This window comes from Musa acuminata, chromosome BXJ2-3, assembly GCF_036884655.1.
Source record: "Musa acuminata AAA Group cultivar baxijiao chromosome BXJ2-3, Cavendish_Baxijiao_AAA, whole genome shotgun sequence".
Classification (NCBI taxonomy): domain Eukaryota; kingdom Viridiplantae; phylum Streptophyta; class Magnoliopsida; order Zingiberales; family Musaceae; genus Musa; species Musa acuminata.
Window position 1 is genome coordinate 1,358,601 of NC_088340.1, and position 25,102 is coordinate 1,383,702.

At 39.3% G+C, this 25,102-nt stretch overlaps 3 protein-coding genes across 8 annotated transcripts; 2 read left to right on the forward strand and 1 right to left on the reverse strand.

The window, feature by feature from the left end:
* Window positions 1-2,926: 2,926 nt before the first annotated feature.
* Window positions 2,927-4,425, forward strand: LOC135606386 (probable xyloglucan endotransglucosylase/hydrolase protein 28). Its single transcript, XM_065097408.1, has 4 exons — window positions 2,927-3,213; window positions 3,303-3,403; window positions 3,483-3,691; window positions 3,787-4,425. The coding sequence occupies exons 1-4, from the start codon at window positions 3,012-3,014 to the stop codon at window positions 4,274-4,276; spliced, it is 1,002 nt and encodes a 333-aa protein (XP_064953480.1). The 5' UTR covers window positions 2,927-3,011; the 3' UTR covers window positions 4,277-4,425.
* A 2,010-nt stretch (window positions 4,426-6,435) lies between these two features.
* Window positions 6,436-13,888, forward strand: LOC135584613 (RNA demethylase ALKBH10B-like). Of its 6 annotated transcripts, XM_018823528.2 has the most exons (10): window positions 6,436-6,624; window positions 6,861-7,013; window positions 7,107-7,510; window positions 7,985-8,119; window positions 9,166-9,260; window positions 9,350-9,467; window positions 10,533-10,652; window positions 10,744-10,856; window positions 10,933-11,087; window positions 12,925-13,888. In XM_018823528.2, exons 2-10 carry the CDS (start codon window positions 6,922-6,924, stop codon window positions 13,655-13,657), a joined length of 1,965 nt encoding a protein of 654 aa, XP_018679073.2. In that variant the 5' UTR covers window positions 6,436-6,624; window positions 6,861-6,921; the 3' UTR covers window positions 13,658-13,888. The 6 variants fall into 6 exon arrangements, with proteins under 6 accessions (XP_018679073.2, XP_064954068.1, XP_018679070.2 ...); XM_065097996.1 differs by having other exon boundaries at window positions 6,436-6,728; window positions 6,861-7,510; XM_018823525.2 differs by having other exon boundaries at window positions 6,861-7,510; window positions 9,175-9,260.
* Window positions 13,889-14,935: 1,047 nt separating this feature from the next.
* On the reverse strand, window positions 14,936-23,190 carry LOC103977151 (uncharacterized). The gene is made up of 8 exons (XM_009392589.3): window positions 22,999-23,190; window positions 21,543-22,650; window positions 18,627-19,962; window positions 18,110-18,389; window positions 17,693-17,800; window positions 17,328-17,606; window positions 16,070-16,213; window positions 14,936-15,610 (listed from the first exon to the last, which is right to left on the reverse strand). Exons 2-8 carry the CDS (start codon window positions 22,597-22,599, stop codon window positions 15,422-15,424), a joined length of 3,393 nt encoding a protein of 1,130 aa, XP_009390864.2. The 5' UTR covers window positions 22,600-22,650; window positions 22,999-23,190; the 3' UTR covers window positions 14,936-15,421.
* Between the last annotated feature and the right edge of the window lie 1,912 nt (window positions 23,191-25,102).

Here is a 25,102-nt window from a genome sequence, read left to right on the forward strand (position 1 = left end):
TACACGTCGAGATATGACAAAAAGAGCGGCAGTGTAGCATAGTTATCCTTCAACATCGATGACCGACGCAACGTTTTGTACTTCGACATTCATGCGTTTCCATGATCTCCTCGTTTTCTTTCCTCTTCTTCATCGTGTTTTGTACTTTGACAAAGGAGGCACGTCTTTCAGGTGCTGCAGATAGAGAGAGAATCGTCACCGGTAATTCCAGCAGTGGGAATTCATGCGTCTGCACCAAATGCGTTTTGAGTTGAGGCTCTCGGCTCTCTAGAAGCTGACCAAAAGCACCTACCTCCCAAGAATGGTGGAGGGAAAGGGAGGAGAAATGGAGGTGCCTCGTCTCCATCTCACTGCACCATTAATCGTTCATTCGCCCAGGAAGATGGACTTGTTGCGAGGAACAACTGTATGCCGTAGCCTTGAGATCGACGCGACTTGGTTCGGATCCGAATGTGCGGGGATTTGACGTTGTGCTCCTTGAGACAGCTGGGGTGGCCGGTCAAAGCTGTCCGGATGGGATGTAGCGCAGGGGGTGAAGCCTTGGCGCGGCGTCAGGAAGGTGTGACCTTGCCCTTGTTCCTGCACACAAGTCGGGTCGGGAGCTTGACCCGACCCCTCCGACGATCAAGTTAGGAGATGCGGTAGAGAGTTATCTTTTTTCCCCTCTCCTTACCTGTTTAGAGTGCAAGGGTATTTATAGGGAAACTTACCGTTACCTGATGTACCCGCTTGTGTGAGGCGGGGTCGCACCTCTGATGGCGTCTGACATCGTTACTGACGTTGCGTGGAGAACCGGATCGTCGCAGGGTATGGGCGAGGGTCGGTAGTCGCCTGCCCTGCCATGGTCAAGCGTGAGGGGTTGGAAGTCGTTGCCTGATAGCGGGTGACGTCAGCGCGAGTCGAGTCATCGTTATTGCCTTCCGCATCGGGCAGAGTGGCGCCCAGGTGGAGCCGTCGTCATGACACATCATGCCGCCATTATTTCCCCTATCGGGACTAATCGTTCCTCGATGGAGACGCGAAGAGACCGAGCTGGCAGCTTTCGAAGCCGTGCATCAGGTGGCGGAGGAGATCATGATTCCTTGTTCTGGTCGAGGAAGAAAGATGAGCTCTACCACATGCAATAGTAGGGAGTCTAAAGCAACACAAAAGACGATGCATGAAGACTGTCATCCATGTCTCCCCTGTAAATGCTAGGCGGAACCTTTTCCTAAGATTAATAATTCCTTCAAACAGGTCACTTTTATGTCATTTTATTTCTGATCAATCAAAACTCCTCCGTGCATTCAGTTAATTCGGATATAATTACATGATAATTTGATATATCACGTTAACATATTATGAAATACGTATATTACATATCAAAACACTCGTTCACGTTAGGCTAATTACATATATTATCTTTGTAATTAGTTACTTTAATATTATGATGTCTATACTTTGAAAAGTTATATTATAATCATTATACATACGATCTTATTTCTTCTCACATCATCAACTTTGTAATGAAAATACATACGTATTCTGTTTAGTAATAAATCGAAGTGATATAGAATTAACATGATAAATCCTATGATATTTTTATCAATAAAGTGGATCAAATCAATAATATTAAATATTTCATTTATTAAGTATGAGAATTTTTATGTAACTTGTGATAATATAGGAGAATTAATTAAAAAATATAATTAACCTTATGACGTCAGGGAGAGCGAATCTAAATCAGATCGGCTCTGACACGTCTGTGATTGGCTCTGACACGCTGTTCCCTGGTGGGTCCCACGGGTACTCTAAATCATTCGACATTTGCTTGCTCGTATCGTCTCTCTCGATGTAATAACTCCACGTCGATACAACTACGCGTTTCGACTCCGAAACGTATGACGTGGATGATTTCGGTGAATGGACATTTGCCTCCTCGTCTCCTCACGTGCGAAGCACGTGCAGAATCGAACTATCCGTTGCGGAAGAGACCGGAAGAGGAGATTAAATATAAGACGGGTGACAGGCGACCGATCGAGATCGGACGGCTCTGCAGCCGTCTGACTCACGGCAACGTGGGTGGGGCCGCTCAACGGCTACTTTTTGTTTCCGTCGACGTGGAGGCGCCAAAACAAAAGAAGCCACGTACGTACAGCGAAGCAATTAATCTCCTTCCACGGTCCTCAGCACCTGCTCGCAGACGACAATTACGTCTCCTCCTCTTTTGTTTGGTGGATGTGTATATAATATTTGATTATAGGTTGGTGTATCATATTGAATCGGATGAATTTGTACATCCAAAATATTAATTTGATGATAATGATTTTAATAGGATTTATAAATATCCACGAAATGATGATAATTTTTGTTTAGAAATTTCAAAATAATAATAATTAGTATTTTTTTAAAACAAAATTATTTTTTAAAAACTATCGGTTAGTGTCTTGATTTTCATATATTTTTATATATTTTTTTCAAATAATGATATTATCGTTATCTTCACTATATCTTTGTTGGATCAACTTATGTCTCGGTTGGTCTCTGTCGAATTTACCCTATATATTTTATTTTTATTATTCTTCTTTACAACATAGATGATCATTGATCTCAATTGACCTAACTCTCCTATCGTTTATCTTGTCTATCTTACATTTGTTTGTAACTCTTTTACGTATGTGCAGGATAAAATGTGTAAGAGTAAATTAAACGGGATAAGGATGAGGAGAGTTACGATGACAGAGGTCAATAACCATGCGATGGTGCATCGTAAAGACAATGGCAAATTCGACGAAGACAAAAAAGAAAAAAAAACTAACGAAATTTCTAGAAATTAAGTTTTTTTTTTTTTCAAAAATTCGACCAATAATAATAATAATATCAATCGATGTTGAGTAAAATCACAAAGTCTCCAATGAAAAGGAAGCCTTGTCCTTAGCTTTCCACTCCCATTCCTTTCTTTACTCCTCTCCCAAGAAACATAATAGAAAGGAGAAGAGCAGAGAAGCAAACTTGAGGAAGAGAAAGAAGAAATGGCTTCTTCTTCTTCGTTCTTCTTCGTCCTCTTCTTATTGTTGGTTTCGGCTCTGTTCCTTGAGACCACTGCTCTTCCGGAGCTACCCAACCTGACCACTCTCTCTTTCGAGGAAGGCTACACGCAGCTCTTCGGAGACTCCAACCTCATGCTTCACCGCGATGGCATGGCTGTCCACCTCTCCCTCGACCAGCGAACTGGTGCTTCCCCTCCCCTTCTCTCGGTCTCTGCTTCCTTCCTTCTTTCTACTAATGGGATGCCAGTGCTGAATCGTGTGTGACCCTTTCAGGCGCTGGATTTGCGTCGCAGGACCTCTATCTCCATGGAGTCTTCAGTGCCTCCATCAAACTGCCCTCAGATTACGCTGCCGGAGTCGTCGTCGCCTTCTATGTACGCCTCTACTCTCCCCAGCTTCCCCCCACACTCGATTGGTCGTAGCGAGTTCATGCTCCTTTTGATGGCAATGCAGATGTCGAACGGAGATGTATTCGAGAAGACGCACGACGAATTGGACTTTGAGTTCTTGGGGAACATAAGAGGCCGGGAGTGGAGGGTTCAGACCAACGTTTACGGGAACGGCAGCACGGCCGTCGGAAGGGAAGAGCGGTACGGGCTCTGGTTCGATCCCACAGAGGACTACCACCGCTACTCCATCCTGTGGAGCAACCGGAGGATCATGTAAGGCCAAGTCAATGTAGATGATTCAAGTTTGCAGCAATCTTGAAATTATAGGATCCATAATCTGATGCTGTCAAGTTCTCTTCTTTGAGCAGATTTTACATCGACAACATTCCCATCAGGGAGGTGGTGAGGAGCCAAGCCATGGGTGGGGACTTCCCTTCCAAGCCCATGTCCCTCTACGCCACAATCTGGGACGGCTCCAACTGGGCCACCTCCGGCGGCCGCTACAAGGTCAACTACAAATTCTCCCCTTACGTTGCAGAATTCGCGGACCTTGTCCTCCACGGCTGCGCCGTCGATCCCAGTGATCGTAGAAGAGCCTGCCAGGCATCTGATGCTGAACTCTATGATGCCATCACAATGTCTGCCGATCAAAGAACAACCATGGAGACGTTCCGCAAGAAGCACATGACCTACTCTTACTGTCATGACCGCATTCGTTACCCAGCACCACCACCAGAGTGTGTTCTTGGTCCTGAAGCCGAGTCATTCCTTGCATCAGGCGAAGCAAAGTTCAATTATCGTCGTCGCCGGAGTAAGCATTACGGCCGGAGCTCAGTAGCCGCAGTCCTTCTAGTCTAATGGATTGAATACCGAATAAGTTCACGTAGCTTAGAGGGATTTTTTTGTGCGTATCATGCAATTTGAGTGGTGTATAGCAAATTTGTTTGAGGTATTGATGTCAGGTGTAATCCACATTGTTTAGGTGATATCAAAGTGTTCTTCCAATCTTTTCTGTTTCCTTTCTCCTTGCACAGTAGTGTCTGAGTCTTTATGCTTGGCATTCAAGTGGGAGGTTTTCTCATGTTTCTTGTGAGAAACATGAGAATTGAATCTGCCTTCCATGTTCCTTTAGGCAGATGGGGTCTCAGAGAAGGGGGCAAAGATGATGAAGGTGACCTGGATTCATTGTCTCCCACCATCAATGAGAAGGTACCTTCTGTGAACTCTGGCCCAGGGAATAAGGGCAGCTCTGATACATGACTTCATCAGAGAAGAGGAGAGTAGGCAACAAGACAAACTACCAATCATGACAACAGTTTTAGGAATTATGGAGCTAATAATGCTTGGCACAAAAGGTTGCTCAAGTGATCTACTCATGACAGGGCTGGTTAACCTTGCAGCATCTTCCTCCAACATGATCTTTGACAGACACACAAAGGAATACTGTGTGCAGTACAGGAAGCACTTAGAAAGATGTTGCAAGGGAGTTGGGAGTTGTTCATAAGAAGTAGAATGTTATTGCACACATCTGAATTGATGAGGTCCAGCATCAAAACAGCATGAGATAGGCTGGAGAAAAAATGATGCTGCTGCAGACACAGCTAATTGAGGAGTTTCGGACACCTCAGAAGAATCCTTCCAATGGAACACATTTGCAACTTTGTCCAGGACACTTTTTATCTTCTACTTGTAACTACTAATCTTTCATTCACTAGTTCCTCAAGGTACATCATAAAAGCTGTTCTTGTGATTCAAGTTCCTCTCTCCATTGCTTGTTTGATGAAGCATAATCTTATATTAGGGCAGGTTAAGAATATCATACAAGACAAGGATAATAATCTTATATCAGTGGTCCATCTGGTTATGAGCTTTTGGATCAACACCTCATAAGGTGAGGTCCAAGTTTCAATGCTGAAATATTCCTCAAATTACCAGGGGAAGCTGTGCTAAGTCAATATATGTAATTTCCAAAACAGAGCCCTCTGTTTTCTCTCAATATCATCACAGCTATTGACTCATGAACATTCCCTTTTTTTAATTAAAAGTCATATATATATATATATATATATATATATATATATATATATATATATATATATAAAGATTGCACATTTAAGTCGGTAGATTTTGTGAAGAAAGAAAAATATCGTATGTAAGTATAATCCTTTCTCAAGTAGTAACAATAAGGTACTATTAGCTTAAGAGGTACTATTAGTCTAAGATCAAACAAATTAGAAGAAAAAGAAATCACGATGAATATATATATATATATATATATATATATATATATATATATATATATATATATATATATATATATATATATATATGTTAAGCTTCTCAAAAAAATTTTGTTTTGAATAATTCTTAAACTTTAACTCTATAGGCTTGAATACTTGAGATTTGGATAAATTTATACATGTAGACGACACATATTTATAAATATGAAATGCAAGAGCCCTTAATCTCTATAATTTTATATAATCTTATTTAAAAAGATAATTTATCAATTTAATTTTTTTTTAAATATATTTTAAAATTTTAAATTAAAAAATTTATTCCTAAAATTTTATCAAATCTTATTAAAAAATAAAAATATTCATTTATGATATTTCAAAATATACCTTTTGCAGTGGTGACTGTTGACTTATATTAGAGCATTCTGGACCGGTTCACTTTCTTCTTGAACCGGAAACACGTGCATAAAACGCCAAGAAAACGGAAAAGGTTAACGTGTTTATCCGTGAGTGGGACCCGCGGGGTCCGCACTGCGTTCGCCAGTTACGTAAAAGGTGGACAAGTTGTCAATGCCTGACGAGTAGAAATGATTTCCTCATTGAAGCTCACCTCGTCCGTCGGATCGCTTTTTCATCACTGATGCCGGCTCATGTTACACGTGGAAGTCGTGACTTGCGTCGTGAAGCGGTTCGTATTTTAAACAACGTGGACTTGGTCACCCCTGAGACGCGTCAGGTTTGATGTCACCACAGCGAGTGTGTTATACGTCCGCTAACGAACCATGCCTCGAGGTTCCAAGAGATGACACAGAGAGAGAGAGAGAAGAAGACGAAGTGAGAGCGGCCACAGTGGGAAAGGAAGCGTCCGCTGCAAGCTACCTTCATTCCTCTTCGCTTCCCTCGCAAAACTCTAGACGACGCCTCTCCCACCGCCCATCCAGATCTCAGCTGTTTCCATCGCATCTCTCGGTTGGATTCTCGAGCCATTTCTGCTCCAGTCGCCTCCGATCCAAAATCTACTTTCGATCCGTTCATCTCTCTATTCTATTTCGTGTTTATCGCGTGAACTACGTGTATAGATCTCGTTCTTTTAGCTGCATTGCCTCTGATTCCTGTCTCCGATCTTTTCGATCTTAGGACCGGAGCTTGCATCTGATTCTTTCTTTTTCTTGTTTGTTTTGGTGATTTTTTGATCGATTTTATAGCGATTTCGTGGTGGGAGGGTTTGGATCTGGGGGTTATGCAGCTGAATTGAAGGCCCTAGTGATGGCGGCGGCGTCGGGTAGTCCTGCGGTGGTGCAGGAGACAGTGCAGTTCCCGGTGGTGGGCGGCGGCGGGGGCGAGGCGCCGCGGCAGTGGTACGTGGACGAGAGGGATGGATTTATCTCGTGGCTGAGGGGGGAATTCGCGGCGGCAAATGCTATTATCGATCTGTTGATCAATCACCTCAGGGTTGCTGGCGAGCCAGGAGAATACGACCACGTGGCTGGATGCATCCACCAACGGCGATTTCACTGGACGCCCATCCTCCACCTGCAACAGTACTTCCCAGTGGCTGATGTCAACTATGCGCTGCAGCAGGTGGAGTGGAGGCAGCGGCAGCAGACGCCGCAGAGGCATTCCTACCGCCGGAAGGAGAAGGACGGTAGAAAGTCTGGATTTGGACACACGTATGTGCATCGATCCGATGGGGTTCAAGAGAGCCATGGATCGCCTGCTTCTGGTATGACTGCATCTGACGTTGCAAACGTCGAAAATCAGGGCTGTAATATGGACACATACAAGGATGCGAACCAGAAGAGTGATGCCCAGATGTCACAGGCGAAGGATTCACTTGCTCAAGTTGAGAAGGATGGTGAGCGTTGGGTTCATTTTCTAGAGTCTATTGCACTACACCATATCCTGTCTTTTGACTTTATGATATGATTTGTAGTTGTACCACGGCACGGAAAAGAAAGAATTTACATTAATCATCAAGCAAATTCATTACTGAAGTGAGATTCTGTTGAGGCATATACCCAACTTATCATAATTAGTTTATGCGCAACATATAAGACAATGCAGCAAATGCGATCTTATCTAACCCTTATTTTCCATGTCCTAGATTGATCAGATCTAACATGATTGAGTTTTCCTGTAATAACATAAGTTCTCATCTGAATGTTCCTGGCTTCCTATCTGTACCTGCATAAAAGAATCATTACATGCTAAAGAATATTTTATTCTCCATGTAGAAATGAAGTTAGCTACAAGCGTACTTTATCTGTACTCTGTAGTATTCTATGGCACTATCTAATATTCTCAGTTTTCTCAAATTAATTACATTCAGGAATCTGCAATGTACCTAGCTCCAAGGCAAATTGCAGCCTAAAGGATGGAGACAACTCAGCTGAGACCAAGGAGACCAAGTGTATGAATTTGGAACCTGCTTTTGTGAGTGATAGTCAAGCTTTAGGTTGTAGAGGTGTGCTTTTACTCTCTGGTCATAGCTTATGTTTACTTCAATTACAGAAAACAAGAACCGTAGCTTTGCAGGCATGTCTCTAGATTTTAAACATTTGTTCCAGGGTATAAGTTTAATATACTCCATCTCATGCATTTTGATTAGAAAAAAACATGTTGGGTGTGCTGGAGTATTTTTTGCGCTATGACCAATTATAGATATTGCAGAGACTATTAAATTGCATGCTAATAATGGCTAGGTTGATTTGTTTTATGTTGAGTTTAAAAGAGGCTTTCAGGTTTTATTTCCTTACTCTTAACAGATTCTGGAGTCTTATTAGAGTGGTTATATATTAATCTGCATCATGTTCTTAAAATACCATATTAGATGCTTATTTGCCCTTGTATAGTCTTATCGTGAGACATTGAATAGTCTCGGTCCTCTTGTTTTCTAGATATATTTTTTTAAAATAATCAACATCAAACTAAATTTATCCTAATTTTCATCTAGGAAACTGATCATCTAACATAAGCAACTTAATTATAAGCAGTGGCTGACAAATGAAGAAAAGGTTTAAATTGTTGCTTGTGTCACATCATTTTCTTCTATGTTGCTCGATTTTTCCTTTTAACTACCACTTGGTTGAGAATACTAGATCATCAGAATATTTCCTTTCTGTTTCACTCTTCTATTAATCTGCTGTTATTATCAGCATAAAATGGTGATCAGACTTGATCAACGTTTGATTGGTTTTGAATGATGGTGACAGTTTTCAACAATCCCCATGAATTTTGGGCATTTTTAAGGTCTTCTAGATATTTCAAGAACCTGATCCTGTTAGATTGTGAGCCTAGTCTAATCAGAAGATGCTAATCGGTCCTGGGAATCTTGGTCCAGAGCAATAAGCACACTACAACCTAGTGTAAAGGGATACCTCAGTTTGTGTTGAACACACATTATTTCAATTTGTTGTTGTTATTTATAGCATTCATTAAATTAAGTTTCAATCCAATTTGTTCCTTTTCTTTTTGCATCCTTTTTTATGACTAGCAATTGTTTTGCCAAAGATGGTGCAGATTTGACTTCAACAAAAGACGGAAACCGGAAAGTCATTTCTATACCAAAAGAATTTTTGGCCAAAGAAATAAGTGATGGCATGATGGTATGCTCTTGTACACGAAAAGCCAAAATTTTCTGTAATTATATGCAAATTATCACAACCTGGCTATTAAGCCACAAAAAACTTTGTAGGTTAATGTTGTTGAAGGACTCAAACTTTATGAGGATTTACTAGATAGCTCAGAGATTTCCAGACTTGTTTCATTAGCTAATGAAATGAGGGCTGCTGGCCACAGAGGAGAACTTCCAGGTAAGCTAACCAATTCCCCAGTTGCTTCTCTCTTGCAGGATAAGATGATAATTGTCTTCTTGGATTTGTTTATGTTATTATTTTTATATCTTAATTTAGGATTTGTTTACGATTTATTCTTTTATATAATGATAAAGATCTCGAAACATAGCATAAAACTAATCCTATGTATTTTTTTTTCTCTATTATAATCTTGTAATTTCTGATTGAAGGGATTGGTTTTTTGTTTTCCTATGATTTGTTGCAGTCAACCTGAATTTATTTTGTGGAACTGGGCCTTTAATATAAAATTAGACAGATGCTGCAGAATTTGTTTCACTCTGTTTTTCACTAAGAATAAAAGTGATGCTATTATTAAGTCAACATTTTTTTTCTTCTCAGCATATTTAATTCTAAATAATGGATTTGATGAATGATGCCAACTTAATTGTTGCTTCAATATTGTATAATTTTACTCATTTAAGATTGCCTAGCAAGATTCTACAGCCAGATTAGGTGAACTGGCAATTATCAGTGAGAAAAAAAAAGCACGGTTCAATGCAAATGAACTCCTGACATATTTATGTCTATGGTAGGCTTGCAGATCTAAGGTTTTCACAGATATTTTTGTGACAGTAATTTGAGAAATGATTAGTAATAATCTTGTACCATTTGACTCTATTTAGAAAGAGAGAGATTGCATCACAGTTCCCTGTGTCTTAAGTACAAGTATACTGCTGTATCCTCCCATCATGGAAGTTTTCTGATGGTAGATGAGGCATGTAAGGTTAAAATCCATATGCAAGCACTTAAATAAGAATTGTTGCAATTGGTAATATCTTAAATTAGGAATTCCTAATTTTTTCAATGGTACATTATTATCTGTCTTCTGACTGTATAATATTATATTATTTTTCTTGTTACTTTTCTTTTGTGCAGTTGGTTTTATATAGTTGCCCCATTTAGAATGAAACATTTGATGAAGTATGGTACAGATATTCATCTCTTTTTCAACAAATCACTTTTTGAATTGAAACCAATTTCTGTTAGCTCCTAAATTTACATGCTTGGAACAATGAAAACCAGGGCAAACACTTGTACTGCTGAAAAGACCTATGAAAGGACATGGAAGAGAAATGATTCAGTATGGCATTCCCATCACTGATGGACCTGCAGAAGATACAAATACAAGTCCGACCTCTGGAGGTGAGCTCTGCCTTTATGACTAAAAATATCTAGTGTCTGATTCTTTTTCTTAAATGTACAATCTTGTTTACCTTAAATGCAATACTTTCAGAGAGAAAGGTAGGGGCCATTCCTAGCTTCCTGCAGGATGTTCTCGATCGTGTGGTCCAGCTGCAAGTTTTGCCTATAAAACCTGATTTTTGTATTATCGACTTCTTTAGTGAGGTAAGAAGTTGCTATTGGCATTTGTGTGATGCTCTGGGAACTTTTGAGTATGAGCTGACATTTGTCTTTATGTAAGGGGGATCATTCACAACCTCATACATGGCCACCTTGGTATGGTAGGCCGGTTTGTAACTTATTACTGACAGAGTGTGATATCGTATATGGCCGGACAGTAGGATCAGATCATAGGGGAGACTACAATGGTTCTCTGAAGCTTTCTGTCAATGCAGGGTATGCTTTTTATTAACAAAAAGAATATTTCCTTTAAAGAATATTTTATTTAAGTTAATTAAACTATGCATATATTTTTTCACTTTAGGTATATGAAGTCTTGTTGAGTATAAGAACCAGAACATTACTGTATCAGGTTACTTCTGATGTAGGAAAGAAGGACGAGTGAAAAAAAAACTTTAGTATATCATGATCAGTGATCTTAATTAGCAGGAACTTTTTTGCCCATTCTAGCAGACATTGAAAATTTTTGCCGAAGACACTAGTATTTCTAGTCAGACAGAATCTAGTCATAGCAGTGAGCACACAATAGAACAGAATGGGTTTGATTTTTTTAAGGTAAGTTGGTCTCTATTACATGCAGCCTTCAGTTTTTCTGTTCAATTAAATAAATATTTTGTTAAAGATTGCACATTTTGGTTATTCTTTTCATAGATATAAGCAAGCAAAGAAACTTGTTCTCTTTCTAAGGCTGCAAAGAATAATTAATGTCATAGGTGGTTGGTAGTTTTTGGAAGCAGGAACTAGGATTAGGATTTCAATGACCATTATCATGAGTTATAAACCAATAGATAGCTAATATGGGAACATGTTTAAGAATTTCTCTCTGTAGTAATATGAGAGAACAAAAAATGAAAGTGATATTACAAGATGAAGATCCTTTTCTCAAATTACCATAAATATTATATAAACTGATACTATTGTGGTGCTTGACATTTGCTCACCTTGAGATTGAATTGCAATTGAAAGGATTGAATGAGAAGTTGAAACACAATAAAAGGGTTCTTTTTCATAAACTGAGTTCTTAATCACAAAGAACTGTTGGTTTGTGTCTCAATGTCTAGATTGTATAATTTTTTTAGGTTTAAATAGTAAAGACTTATTGCGCATTGAAGTTGGAAGAAATTTATCAGGATGGCATCATAGATTTCATATGTACATGTAGTTGAGCAAAATCCTCTTGGAAGGATTGAGCTCTCAATCCTATATATATATATATATATATAGGTTGGCTTAAATTCTATCGAGAGGATTGTGGTCTCAGTCCCATCATTACAAACTCAGTCATGAAGCACCATCAAGTTGAAGATCGTGTTCGATAAATATGAGGTTGGAACCAGACTTCTCAGAATTTGTGATTTGGATATATGCCCCTCAAACTAACGCAATGTAGTGTAAAAAATATTCATGCATAAAACTATGGTTTAGAGCTCAAGACTGTTATTATATGTGATCAGAATTCCTGATCCTGCTCTAATTCTTATCAAATATATGTCTACAAAAGTTTATTGATTTTGGATTCTGTAATTTTGTTTTATCAAGATCATAATACATTGTACACCATTAATCAAACTTCTTTATTCTCCACTTAAGGCATATATTAGAATGCTGAATCTTCGAGTCTAGGCTTTGTGAACATTGTAGACCATGTTCACTGGAGCTAATATTATGATTTAGAATCTCAATGACTGATTTTGAGGTGATTGAAATGAGGTCTCAATCCTTCCTGTTGGATTATAGCTCAACACTCTCTTGATGCATGTACAACTGTGGAAAAGATAGTAGAGCTACTGATACATCTATCAGATTTTCCAGGGCTTTCAATGTAAACCCATGCACGCACACACACTCACAAAAGAAAAAAACCCATGCACAAGCATATTATCTGCATTGTACTTCAATCTAGAGTGAAATGATAGAACTACTAAAACTAATTTCTCAAAGTTCCAAAACGGATCATGGCTCTAATCAGTAGTTTTTTAATTGAATTGGAGTCCATTAAATATATCCTTGAGTAATCATTGGAGCCTATTTCAATTAGTGCTTTTCATTCCAGGTGTCTTCTGGTGATGCAAGGGAAAAGTGCGGATCTAGCCAAACGTGCTATCCCCTCCCTCCGCAAGCCACGAATACTTGTAACTTTTGGAAAATCTCGACCGAAGAAGACTCTTCCTTCAGAAGCCTCGTTCTTCCCTTCATCTGCTGTATATCCAGCCTCAGGTCCATCATCAGCTAGGCCACCAAACTCCTCCCGTCATCCATCAGGCCGTAGGAACTATGGGGTCATTCCCACTACTGGTGTCCTGCAAGCACCCTCGATCCATCCTCAAAGCATGTCTCCTAATGGAGTCCAGGCACTATTTGTGGCAGCAGCTCCTGTGGTGGCTTCTTCAGCTATGCCTTACCCTGCACCTACCATGACGCCCCCTGCAACGGCTGGATGGACGGTGACAGCTCCTCCGAGGCACCCATCCCCCCGACTCCCGGTTCCTGGCACTGGAGTCTTCCTCCCTCCTGGGTCTGTTCATTTGCCTCCATCTCAGCAGCTGCAAATGGTTCCGGTACCGGCTGAATCGAGCTATGCCCCACAACAAACGTTTGCTTTGCCCGAGAGCAACGGCGTGGAGAAACCAAACTGCAACAGCTACGCTTCTCCAAAGAACGTAAAGGATTCAGCCGTGCCTAGTCTGAAAACCAAGAGCACCGGTAATGCTGGCGCAAACAAAGAACAGCAAAGCGCTGTTGCTGAGAAGCCCGTGAACAATCTGACGGAAATTGTTGCTAAGTAGATGAACCGATCGAGTCTGAAGAGGGAGACAAAAAAAGGGATGTGTACTCTTCAAACAAATAGCAGGATAGTCAGGAAACCACCAAAGAGTTTAGGAGCAAATGTAAAGAGCGGCAGAGGAATTGCTACATCACCTCTTCTCCTTTTTGCATGTCAAGGATTAGGAGTAAAACCTTCTCTTTTAACTTTTTGTAGCATCACTTTTTAAGTTCTATACCTATTTCATCTTCAACTGCTGTTAAATTTGCACTGTGTGACTTATGGCTGCTTCACCGGAGAAAACATGAACGGGTAGCCATCCTGCTCCTTCCTGCTTTCCATCACCATGGCTAAATCTCATATTCCATTCTTGCTTTGTTTGCAGGTCTGTCTTCTATTCTCCAACATCAGCTGACTCCGACGAAGGTACGACTAATTGTCATCATCTCATCTCTAGTTCAATATTTTGAGTATGAAAAATATAGTGAATCTTATTGTCATCTCATCATCATATAGCAATACTCAAGCTATTATTCATTTCGTTTTCCAGCTTAGTGAATCTTATTGTCATAATATTATTATTTGTATTAAACTAAAGTATATGTATATATGATTTTTCCAACCAACCCACCCCTCAATGACATGAGCCATATTATTGTACATGGAAAAAGAAGCCAACTCAAGTCAACAACCATGACAATCTCCTTTCAACCCAACCTTTGATGCTACACAAAAGGCATTCGGGGATGAAATGGAAATGGACTCGTATGCTACTTCTAATCAACTTATATGTCGTATCAATTTATAGGAATAATACATTCTAACCTTGACATGGTCTTCTCGACCAAAGCGTGTGGTGATTCAGATGTGGTCTTCGCAATCAATGCATCTCCTCTTAATGTGATTATTCATAATCAAAAGTGTCTACCTCCACTTAATGTGTCTTGATCAAGCAAAAGCATGTGATATGCTTGATGTTGCCTTTTCGATCAGGCATCTCTCCATCCATGCTAACCAACCATAGTATGCAATGCAATGGTTATAATCTTCACAGGCAAACCCCGTCTCTCCACGCTCCACCCGTCATGAACAACCAAATTCTGTAATATAATATTTATTAGTCAAAAAATCTCCTTGCCTCGACACATCTTGACCGGGCAAAGACAGACTTTGTTTGACATTGCCCTCAATCACAGCATCTTCTCAACCAGCAAGGAATGAAATAAGGCGTAAATAAACTCACCATTCCACTGGATATCAGTGATGAAGTCAGACACAATGCCAAACCAGAGAGGGATCAGACCAGAAAGTATGCCACTCACAAAGGGGCAATGTGGTAAAAGCATACAGTGGAAATATTAGTCCCTTTGGGGCAACCAACTAAGTTTGTCCAGAACGCATGCTCCCAACTTCTAATTGCATGAGAACTTCTCACTGCAGTTAATAGTAGCCATTAACATTTTGGCATAAATGTTAAGACTGGGGGGGGGGGGGGGGGGGGCAGCACCGACACTTTGTAAAACCTCAACAATAATCACATCATATACAACAGGACATGGTCCTTCTTCCCACAGAAGGCAACACACCTACATCACATCCTGACTTCAAGACAAATTTAGCAAAGTTCAATTACAACATCTGGTAAGCAGCTTCTTGAATTCGACAACGGCTTCTTTCCATTTGCTAATCTTGCTGCTTCGCGTGCCACAACCGCAGATATGCATCGGCTGATGATGCACATCACAACTTTCTCTGGTGAAGGTCGAGCATCCGCCACCACGAAAAGTCAAGATGATATTGGTTCGTAAGGATGGGACAGCCATGGATGCCGCAGAGCCTCTGAGGCACTTGGTCGCTTCTTTGGGTTTACTTCCAGAAGATAAGCAATGAAATCGATAAAGCCTTGATCACCCATTGGCAACCGGTGACGTACTGACGTCTTCTTTGGGATCAAATATTCTAGCCGATTGGTTTCCTGGAAAGAAGTGTAGTTGAAATTCAATGCTTGTCAGATTATGTTACATAACATGCAAAAAAATACTGTCTACAAGAAATATACTTTGTATAACACAAATCCTTCATAGTTTATACCAGAGGAAAAAGGGTATGGACCCGCCAAGGATACAGAGTAATTGTGCAGAAGTCATAAACGAATGGCAAACTGAAGAATAAGCATCAAGTGTATGTACAATCATCCGATGGGAAAGATATCTAAAGATGCGAGTTGAAGCATCTGAGATGCATCATCCAACTATCTTATTTTTAAATATTTCCATGCAGGGATGTGGAACATGAAGAGCTTTCACATATGATACGGGCTTTTTTGTCCCAGACTAGCATGCATATCTATCGTTTAAGTCTAAGCACTAGAGAAAAGCAAAAGATCATCAGAAACTTATTATTGGTGATGGGTCATATATGAGAGATCTCAAACCTGATTCCTTTCATATAACATGTGGTTCTTTGTGAAATATTTGTATGTATCACGTCCCTTTGCAAGCAACCCTCGGTCAATGGGGCCAATGATCCCAATCACACGAGCCAGCAGCGTTGCAGGAGAGTCATTTTGGAAGAGAACCTGCAGATAAATGAATACAGATTGCTCTTACATGATGAATCTTGTAGTGGCAAAAGTTCAAGTATATTGTCACTCAAAACCTAGTAAATTCTAAGAGAACTTACACCAGATCAACTAAAAGTGAATACAAGCTTCGTAGCAAGACCAAGATGGAAAATAAAGAGGTCTTCATGTTGGGCGAGAAGGATAACCAAGAGATGAAGAGCTATTCTTTCGGACCACAATTTAAGCATGAAATCCAAATGACATAAACAAATTATGTGAATAAACAAAAAGTAATCCTTCAACAATAAATCACGCTGCAAACACGGAAGAATTACAGGTGAACGAATCAAGATTCAGAGAACAATTACTTAAATAGTAAAATTGGGCCAACAATGAGTTCCTTCCGTAACATGTTAATTTTTACAGCTTTATACCAACACTTAAAGATGGGCTCCATATCTCTTCCCAGCCATTCTTGCTATCATACCTTTAGCCCCTTTGGATCTTAAAACAATGCCCATATAGATATGAACATAAAAAACCACATTTAGGCATATCTACGTGCCTAGGAAACAAAAAGATGAGCAAACATTCAAGAAAAAAAATGAATTGAAGTAATTAATAGACAACAAACAAGTCTCACTTCGACTTCACGGGAAGATGTGCTCAGCAGAAACCTAATACAAAGATATCATATTTTTCTTCTAGTATTCGAAATCTATAATCAAGAAGTTAGAGTTAAATTAAAGTAGAACTTGACAATACATGAACAACACAACTTAACAGACTATATTAAATGTATTATTCTGACAACTGATAAGCATAAGCTTGTAAAAAATGCCATTGGCGAAAGAAAGTTCCCTTTCTTATGGAAGACTGGCCTTGTTAACCTTGGACAAGAACTATTCTCAATAATCAGACATCACAAGTATAAGAGAAACAGAATATACGAGTTAAGGGATCAGCACAAAAACTACATAACTTAATTAAGACTTGAATATACACGTGGAGAGAGAAGCTAGCTAAACATACAATTGCACAAATTTTAAGTTTGAATGAAAAAGATGTGAAACAACAAGAACTTCAATGACTGGCATGCATTGGAAAGAAGTCCAAGTTAGTAACTTACATTTCCGGTGCAAAGCTCGGCCAAGATACATCCCAGTGACCAAATGTCTATCTTTTTGTCATATGGGAGACCCAAAATAACCTCAGGAGCACGATAAGATCGTGACTGTACATAAGAACACAAATGATCTGTTTCAAAGCAGCTGCTACCAAGGTCGATAACCTTAACTTCACACCTGCTGTAGCTCTTTACCAATATATTCTCAGGCTTCAAATCACAATGAATAAGACCAAGACCATGCAAAAACCGAAGTGCCTCCAGACATTGGATTGTAATTGACTGCAGATGTAATTTAAATCACAAATTAGCAATTTTAGTGAGACAAAAAAAAATTGTGATCACAGGCAGTGGCTATTCCATGTAACCTGAAGCCTAGGCATTGTGAAATAAACTTCTCCTCCAGATTCTCTGTTGAATTTATGAAATTCATATAAGTTGGCTTTGAGAAGTTCACAAACTATCAACAAGTGTTCCTGAACAAGTAAAAAACATCAATCAGACTAAACCAAATAACACTTTTTTCTATCAAATAAATGTTTTAAGATCTATCACACACAATACACATAGGCACAATGCAAAATGAGATACTAAACAGTACCAAACTCACTGCATCATCGTATAGATTTAACTTATTTAACTTAAAATACTCCAAGATAGAGATACATAATACATAGGGTTAAATTGGTTAACAAAATAATCGGGAAAACTCAAAACTAGTAAAAAGAACCCAACTTAGAACAGCAATTATGAATTGAGTGGTCGAAATATAAGAATTTACTCACCCGATAATAGAAATAATCATACAGACGTAGGATGTGGTACTTGTCAGCAGGATCATTCTTGTTGACAAATTTCAAAAGCTTAATTTCATCAAGGCTCTGATCGAAGAAATCTTTATTATTCTTGATAATTTTCACACAAACATCCATGCCAGTGTGCAAGTCATGTGCCTGAATAGCTTTGCTAAATGCAGCAGAACCCAAATATTCAGTAACATGATAACGTCCAGCAATGACAGAATTCGGAACCACATGAAAGTTTTTGTCTTCTTCAAAGCCAGTTCTGCAAGTGGCAAAAAGAAAATACAATGTAAGAGCAGAAAAACAAAAAATGAACATGTGTAAGTCAAAGCACTTTCTTCCCAAACAAAGAAAAAATGGACCAAAACATGTGTATCATGGAGAAGCAGCAGGAGATTGTTATCAGAAAAGAAGGAAACACAAAAACACATGTTCAAAACCCAGTTATGCATTGATCAGAATACTGCTGAAAACAAAAAAATTATGAATATAAGCATGCCTGTTTTTCCGATGCACTATCTTGAGATAGAAAGTCTCGAATTCCTCCTCCTGAACTTTTATCTGTCTTATTTGGTCCTGCAATGCTGCTGCTTCTTCATCTTCTAGTGTTGCTCCACGGTCTTCTTCACTTATTTCATTGGCTTCATGGTGCCCTTTACTAATGCTCTCTGTTACAGCATAGCCATAGTTCGAGCCTGATGATGCACTCGAGTTTCTTGATCTAGCCACATCAGAAATCTCCTCATCTCTGGAGCTCTTTACAGGAGAAGAATCACTACCTTTTCTTCTCCAAGTGGCGAGCATATCCTCTGTAGCTATGCCATTTGCACACTCATCAGGACTACGAGCAGCATTGGTTTTGCTTGAAGATAATGATTTGCCAGAATCAGCCTCCAGCATACTTCCGGTTTTCAGAAGAGGAGGGAAGGAAAAGCCACCATCAGTGCTCACTCCTGATAGGCTTATATCATTTTTACATGCCAAAATGTCACCATCCTGTTTATTTCCCCTCATCTTTTCTCTCTTTGGTCTATGCATATCAATATCAGTTGTATCATTTTGATGATAACTTCTGCCACTTGCACTGACACCGTGATCAGGAAAGAAATCTGTGTCCCCTTCACTACTTCCTCCGACCAAGCTCTCACGAACTTCACTACCAATCTCAGCAGCATCGCTATTTATTCCCACACCAATTGACCTGACTGAACCATGCTGATCGTCTTCTGTAAAAGGATTCTCCTGATGACTTCGTCCAACATCGTTGGGGCCTTTCCCATTATCTAACATCATCAATTCATTGTTTTGTGTGACAAAACCTTGCCAGACAGGTTCCGAACGCATCAAACTTAGTTCTTCAGCATCCATCAACTGCCCATCATAATGAGCTATCAGATCACTTTCATCTGTTTTGTCATACATTTCTAGCATTTTATGACCCATTGATCCTGCTGAAATAGCAACTTGTTCAACATTTTTTGTTGGCAAATACTGCTCGCCTGACAAGTATGAGTCTTCCTCAGCAAAAGAAGTGTCATCTTCATCTTTAATGGGAGCCTGATCCTGATGATCAAGCACACTCCCATGACCTGTTCCTTTTTCATTATCACTTGGACAATCAACTTCATGTGCCAGAAACCAGGTTTCATCTTCAATGGGCTGTCTTGTGTATCCAATATCATCATCATCATCATATTCATCAGAATCCCAATACTCGTTTGGGTAATCAAGTGATTCATCACCAACGGTAGCAAAACCAGATACCAAATCGGAAGTGTCCTCGGCAATACCTTGACTTACAGACAGCCAATTGCTTCCAATTGTTCGCCTGCCACCTGTTATATATATATATTTGAATTATTAGTGCCAATTTGTGAAAAAACAAGGATCATATGTATCGATCAAATACACATCATAGGAAGTATAACATCAAAATACCTTAAAACAATCAATTGTAATATCAACAGATAAACCTCAAATTTATATTTCCTGAAAAGTCAAGATTCAAGGTTATGATGGGAGTCATGGGACTAGGCAATCAATGCAAGCAAAAAAAAAAAAGGAAGGGGGGGTGGGGGGGGGGGGGGGGGGGGGGGGGGGCTGGGTGGGCTGTGTGTGTGTGGGGGGAATGACAATCTGCAGATTGGCCCAAGTAACATATTCATGAGCCAAAAAGACAGGATCTACAGTCTCTCATCCAAATGGCTCTGCACTGCCGTCCTTGAAATAAAACATGAAAAAAATCAGGTTTCAGCTTAAACCACCAGTTTTAACAATCTGATCAGGTTTCCACCAACTGTTAAGGAAACCTAGCAAACTCATACAAAAGAAATGCACTTGCCTCTAGAGAGGCCCAGATTATAGTAATTAAAGAAGAGTGTAAGAGATATTCTGGAATCATCTTTGAGGCTTCCAATGCTTGACGACAAGTACAATTATGTTCTTCAACTTCTTGTTTCCAAGTTTCATAAGTGGATTTTTAAATCAATTGAATTGAAAATCAAGGTTACCAATTTTTAGTCACTAACTATGGCATGTGCTGAAGCACATTTATTTGGAGTGAACAAGAAATGTGTCAATCAGCATCAGGACTAGAAGCATGATATAAAATATAAGAATCGGAACTCAAATTATAAGAAGCATCAAAAAACTGTTTAGGATCGAGAAGCCGATCCCAACGAAACACACTTAACACAAAAGACAATACATATTTATATAAGCCTCTGAGATCAGTAAATATGTTGGTGCAGTGCAGGTATTCTTGAGCAGATAATTGACAGTTATTTACTAAATTATGCAAACAACAAATGGTGATGATGGATTTTAATCTCATGACCTTGAAATAATCCGACAAAGTTTTTACCAACTAATATAGTAACTTCAAGAAAATACTGAATGAGATCTCAAAACGTCAACCCAAAGATAAGCGAGTTAGGTGACTGATAAAAAATTCTGAGTCCAATCAGTAAACTACATAAAAAATTCAATACTTGTCATGTGCTTATAATGTCAGTCTTAACTTATGCAGGACTTTCTCTAAGGCAGATTGTGAGTCTGCTATAATTTCAATGCTAGCAAAACTACAAAAGAAGGCAATCCCTATGTTCTGCAGGACTTTCTCGAAGGCAGATTGTGAGCCTGCTATAATCTCAATGATAGCAAAACTACAAAAGAAGTCAATCCCTACATAGATTGACGTACCTAATTCTCGAAAACACATTCTCCTCCAGTTATAGCAAGTGAAGGGAGAAACTATAAAAATTTAGGGCAAAAATGTGATGCAATAGGCATATCTTTATTTATGGCCATGAAAGTGGACAGCTATTTTGCCCTTATCTATTGCAGAAACATAATGTGCCACAACTAAGCTTATTTACACAATACCAACCAAATTAAAAACTCAGCAACTGCAAACCTGAGGAGTTGATCTCCTGCCCGATGGGGACATCAAGGTAAGATCCGATCATAAAGGTAGTATCAGCATTGGATGGCTTCATTCCAGATTCATGACAATCAGCCTTTTCCTCCCACTGCAGGTTGACTAATTTGTCTTCAGATTTAAGCCGTACAGGAGGCAGCCTCGGTAGCTCATCCCTGTGATGTCCACCAGAAACTGGTCCATCAAAATTCTTAAAAAAAATTTGTTCTGCACTATCTAGAGACTTCCCATCAAAGGATGATCTGCTCACAGCATCTAGCTCCTCTTTTGTTGATTCCCTAATGTCATCAGTATTAATTTTATGCTTAAACTCTCTTCTTTCACTAGCGTGTCCAATATAACCGGACGAGGCATTATCCATGGGAAATGGAAAAACTGTCTTCACAGAACATCCGGGATCCCCACTTTTCACCCATGGATCATCAAGAAAATGGCCCTGACAGTAGGCAGTTTGATCTTTATGATCAATAACTTGGCTGATGTTAGGCTTCACTTCAACATCAGTTTTATCCATGTCCATATCATAAGAAACCCTTTGCTCCACCGGCCAATCAGGTTCAACACCAACAGCACGATCTCTCTTTTCCAACACAAAAGAACCCCGTCGATGCTTTGGTTCTTCCGATATCAAGATGTCAGCAAAGTTGTTTCCAGTGCCAGTATTTTTCGAAACAGAACTAGTATTGGCAGTGGAAATAAAATTCCAAGGGTAAAGATCTACCGAACCGCTTTCCCTACCCTGACCAAGACCGCAACCCTTTTTGCTGCCGAATCCATTTCCAATCCCTCCTACTTCAATCTCCTTTACAACAAACTCTTTAGAACTCTCAGCAATCTGCGAGCTGGTACTTTGTTGCCTCACACTATCAACTTCCCCAACAGTTCTTCCCACTTCTTTCTCTTCAGCAAGGTGCTTCTGAAGGAACCCGTTCAAATCTGGTCGGGCATTGAGCTCCCCCCGTAAAGCAGCCTCGGCGTTGGTAAACCGATTTTTCTTCAAGAACTCCAAGACCACGTTCACCGAGTCCACCATCTCCCAACAAAAGAAGAGCCTGCTACACCGCTAGGGACGCACAGCAAAAGCCTGCAAAACAACCAAAACGAGAACCAAAAAATAGTTATGTCCTTTGTAGTTCTCTTGCTCGTGTTTTCCTTTCGCCAAAGACAAAATCTTGCGGCGAAAATACAGCTAGATTCTCAATAAATAGCATGCAAAACCCTAGCCCTAGCTTTCAAGAACCAGATTTTCTTTCAGAAAGAACCCATGGCCGGCAAAACCGACAACCCACGTTGGGATCGGGGCCTGGAACGAACCCTATGGGGGCTCATTCCAAACCCTAAAATCCGGAACCGAATCCGCGGGCGAAGGAAAGGGGGAAAATTAAAAAAAAATACTTTTCGCGGAGAAGAGACGAGGGAAGAATAGACTCACGGATCGAGACACCGACGGGGTCGAGATGGAGACGGGGCGGGTCTCGGCGACAGCGGCGCTGCAGGGACGGGAAGCGTTCCCACTGCGGACGGCAGCGGCACCCGGCGACATTAGGGGCGGCAGCGGAGGACGAGAAGGGGGAAGGGGGAGCACGGCATTTGGGGACGCCTTGATTCGATTTCGAGGGCTTTGCACCAATGCCGATATTAGTCCCAAGAATAGCCGTAATATTACGTCTTGTGGCTGGTAATCTGACATAATTACTAAAAAGAATTAATTATTACCCCTCCTTTTCTTTTACCTCAATAATTTTTAGTCCAAAAGGACTAATTAATAACTCCTCCTTAAAATATATCTTTGGTAAATAACAATTAACTACAAAAAAAAATATTTGGAATTTTAGTCCTAATAATAGCAATATCCTTCTCCACCATCAATTACCCTCTTCCAACCACAGAGTAACTACTAACTCGAGTAATTAATTATAATCTAAAACTTAGTCACAGATTAATGTGCTAAAACTAATCTAAATTCATGTGGGTAGATTTAGTCAAATTATGCATAATTTTAATCCCAAAACCTTACAATAATCAACTAATGCAAGCATAGAATAACTACAAACTTAGTCATAGTAAGATTAAAGATAGATCTATCCATAGATTTAATGGTGACTTTTAGATGATTAGAAGCACATAAAGCAAATAATAAGGATAATTATATCTTAATTTGTTTTACTTAGAGCTATAACGAATGATGTTTATTCTCTTATTGACTCTTTAGCAGACTAATCTTTCTCTAATGACATCAGTTCGACGTCAGGACACATTGAATGCTGCGTAGGCCACCATTTGGGTGGCGGACGAACCAGAAGGTTCACATGATTAATGCCGCTTTAATTGCTGCAAATGGAGACCTCGTATCCAAGACTTCTGTTTGATCCTCGGCGAAAGCTTGCGAGTGTGGTTTCTCTTCGCATTGGGGTAAGTTTCTTGATGTATTGTGGTGCATTTTTGCTGAAGCGGAATGCTGTAGGATAGGTGTTTGTGATATTGACTCTGTTTGATCGTTGGCGAAAGCTTGCGAGTGTGGTTTCTCTTCGCATTGGGGTAAGTTTCTTGATGTAATGTGGTGCATTTTTGCTGAAGCGGAATGCTGCAGGATAGGTGTTTGTGATATTGACTGACATACATGGCTTGCACCGGCACAGAGGTTCCTCGACGAAGGCTGCTGCTGGCACGCAGGTGGAGGATCTCCAAATACTGGTTTGGATGTTTCTTTTCTGGGCCACTTGCTTACTGTCTCCGCACGGAATTCTTCTTCCTCCTGCAATCTCTGTCAACCTTCGATGTGATCTGCGCCCTCGTTTGGTCCCTGTCTATGACAAGGTCTTCCTACCTCATCATGATAAGCTTCATCATTAGCTCACTACGTTTAGTTTGATCTGATTTGGTCTACTTTTGCATTTAAAATATCAAATAAGGCCGATTTTTTTTAGAGAAAATATTCGTATTTTGGTTATTTTTTAAAAGATATTTCTCTTTTGCTTTTTTTTTCTCAAATAATATTTTTAATTTTAAATATATATATATATATAATATCTCTCATAATTTTTTCACTTGTTTTCAATTATTACAGTGCTTTCATTTGATTCATTTAAAGTATTTTTTAATAATATTTATAATATTCTATTGATGTACTGAAAACACTATAAGAAAATAATATCATTTTATAGATCATTGTAATATTATTTTCTTATATTTATAATTAGCTTGATTGAGGTTAGGAGCCTTTTTTAGATCATTTATCATGTTTTTTTTATTGTGATAGTCAAAATACAATAACAGACTTTTTTTTTTTTGAGAGATAGTTTAGATATTTTTTAAAATTAAAGGATACTATTTAGAAAAAAAAATAAAATAGAGGTATTGATTAAAAAAACCCAAAATGGGAGTATTTTTTAGAGAAAAATACCTATAAAAAATTATATTTGCAATCTATTTTAAAATTTCCCTTTGACTTACCTATAATCCATATGAATATACATACGTTCTTTTCATTTCTTTTTCACGAGTATAATTTTCCATTTCGAAGATAGGTGCCATTT

What these genes read in the sequence shown, in the direction of transcription:
- LOC135606386 (XM_065097408.1), top strand. Translation starts at nt 3,012, where the DNA reads ATGGCTTCTTCTTCTTCGTTCTTCTTCGTCCTCTTCTTATTGTTGGTT. An exon ending in CTCCCTCGACCAGCGAACTG is followed by an intron (nt 3,214 to 3,302) that starts GTGCTTCCCCTC and finishes TGACCCTTTCAG; the next exon opens with GCGCTGGATTTGCGTCGCAG. An exon ending in GAGTCGTCGTCGCCTTCTAT is followed by an intron (nt 3,404 to 3,482) that starts GTACGCCTCTAC and finishes ATGGCAATGCAG; the next exon opens with ATGTCGAACGGAGATGTATT.
- LOC135584613 (XM_065097996.1), top strand. Translation starts at nt 6,922, where the DNA reads ATGGCGGCGGCGTCGGGTAGTCCTGCGGTGGTGCAGGAGACAGTGCAG. An exon ending in TCAAGCTTTAGGTTGTAGAG is followed by an intron (nt 8,120 to 9,165) that starts GTGTGCTTTTAC and finishes GTTTTGCCAAAG; the next exon opens with ATGGTGCAGATTTGACTTCA. An exon ending in AAATAAGTGATGGCATGATG is followed by an intron (nt 9,261 to 9,349) that starts GTATGCTCTTGT and finishes AAAACTTTGTAG; the next exon opens with GTTAATGTTGTTGAAGGACT.
- LOC103977151 (XM_009392589.3), bottom strand. Translation starts at nt 22,599, where the DNA reads ATGGTGGACTCGGTGAACGTGGTCTTGGAGTTCTTGAAGAAAAATCGG. An exon ending in ATGATTATTTCTATTATCGG is followed by an intron (nt 17,801 to 18,109) that starts GTGAGTAAATTC and finishes TTACTTGTTCAG; the next exon opens with GAACACTTGTTGATAGTTTG. An exon ending in TCACAATGCCTAGGCTTCAG is followed by an intron (nt 17,607 to 17,692) that starts GTTACATGGAAT and finishes TTACATCTGCAG; the next exon opens with TCAATTACAATCCAATGTCT.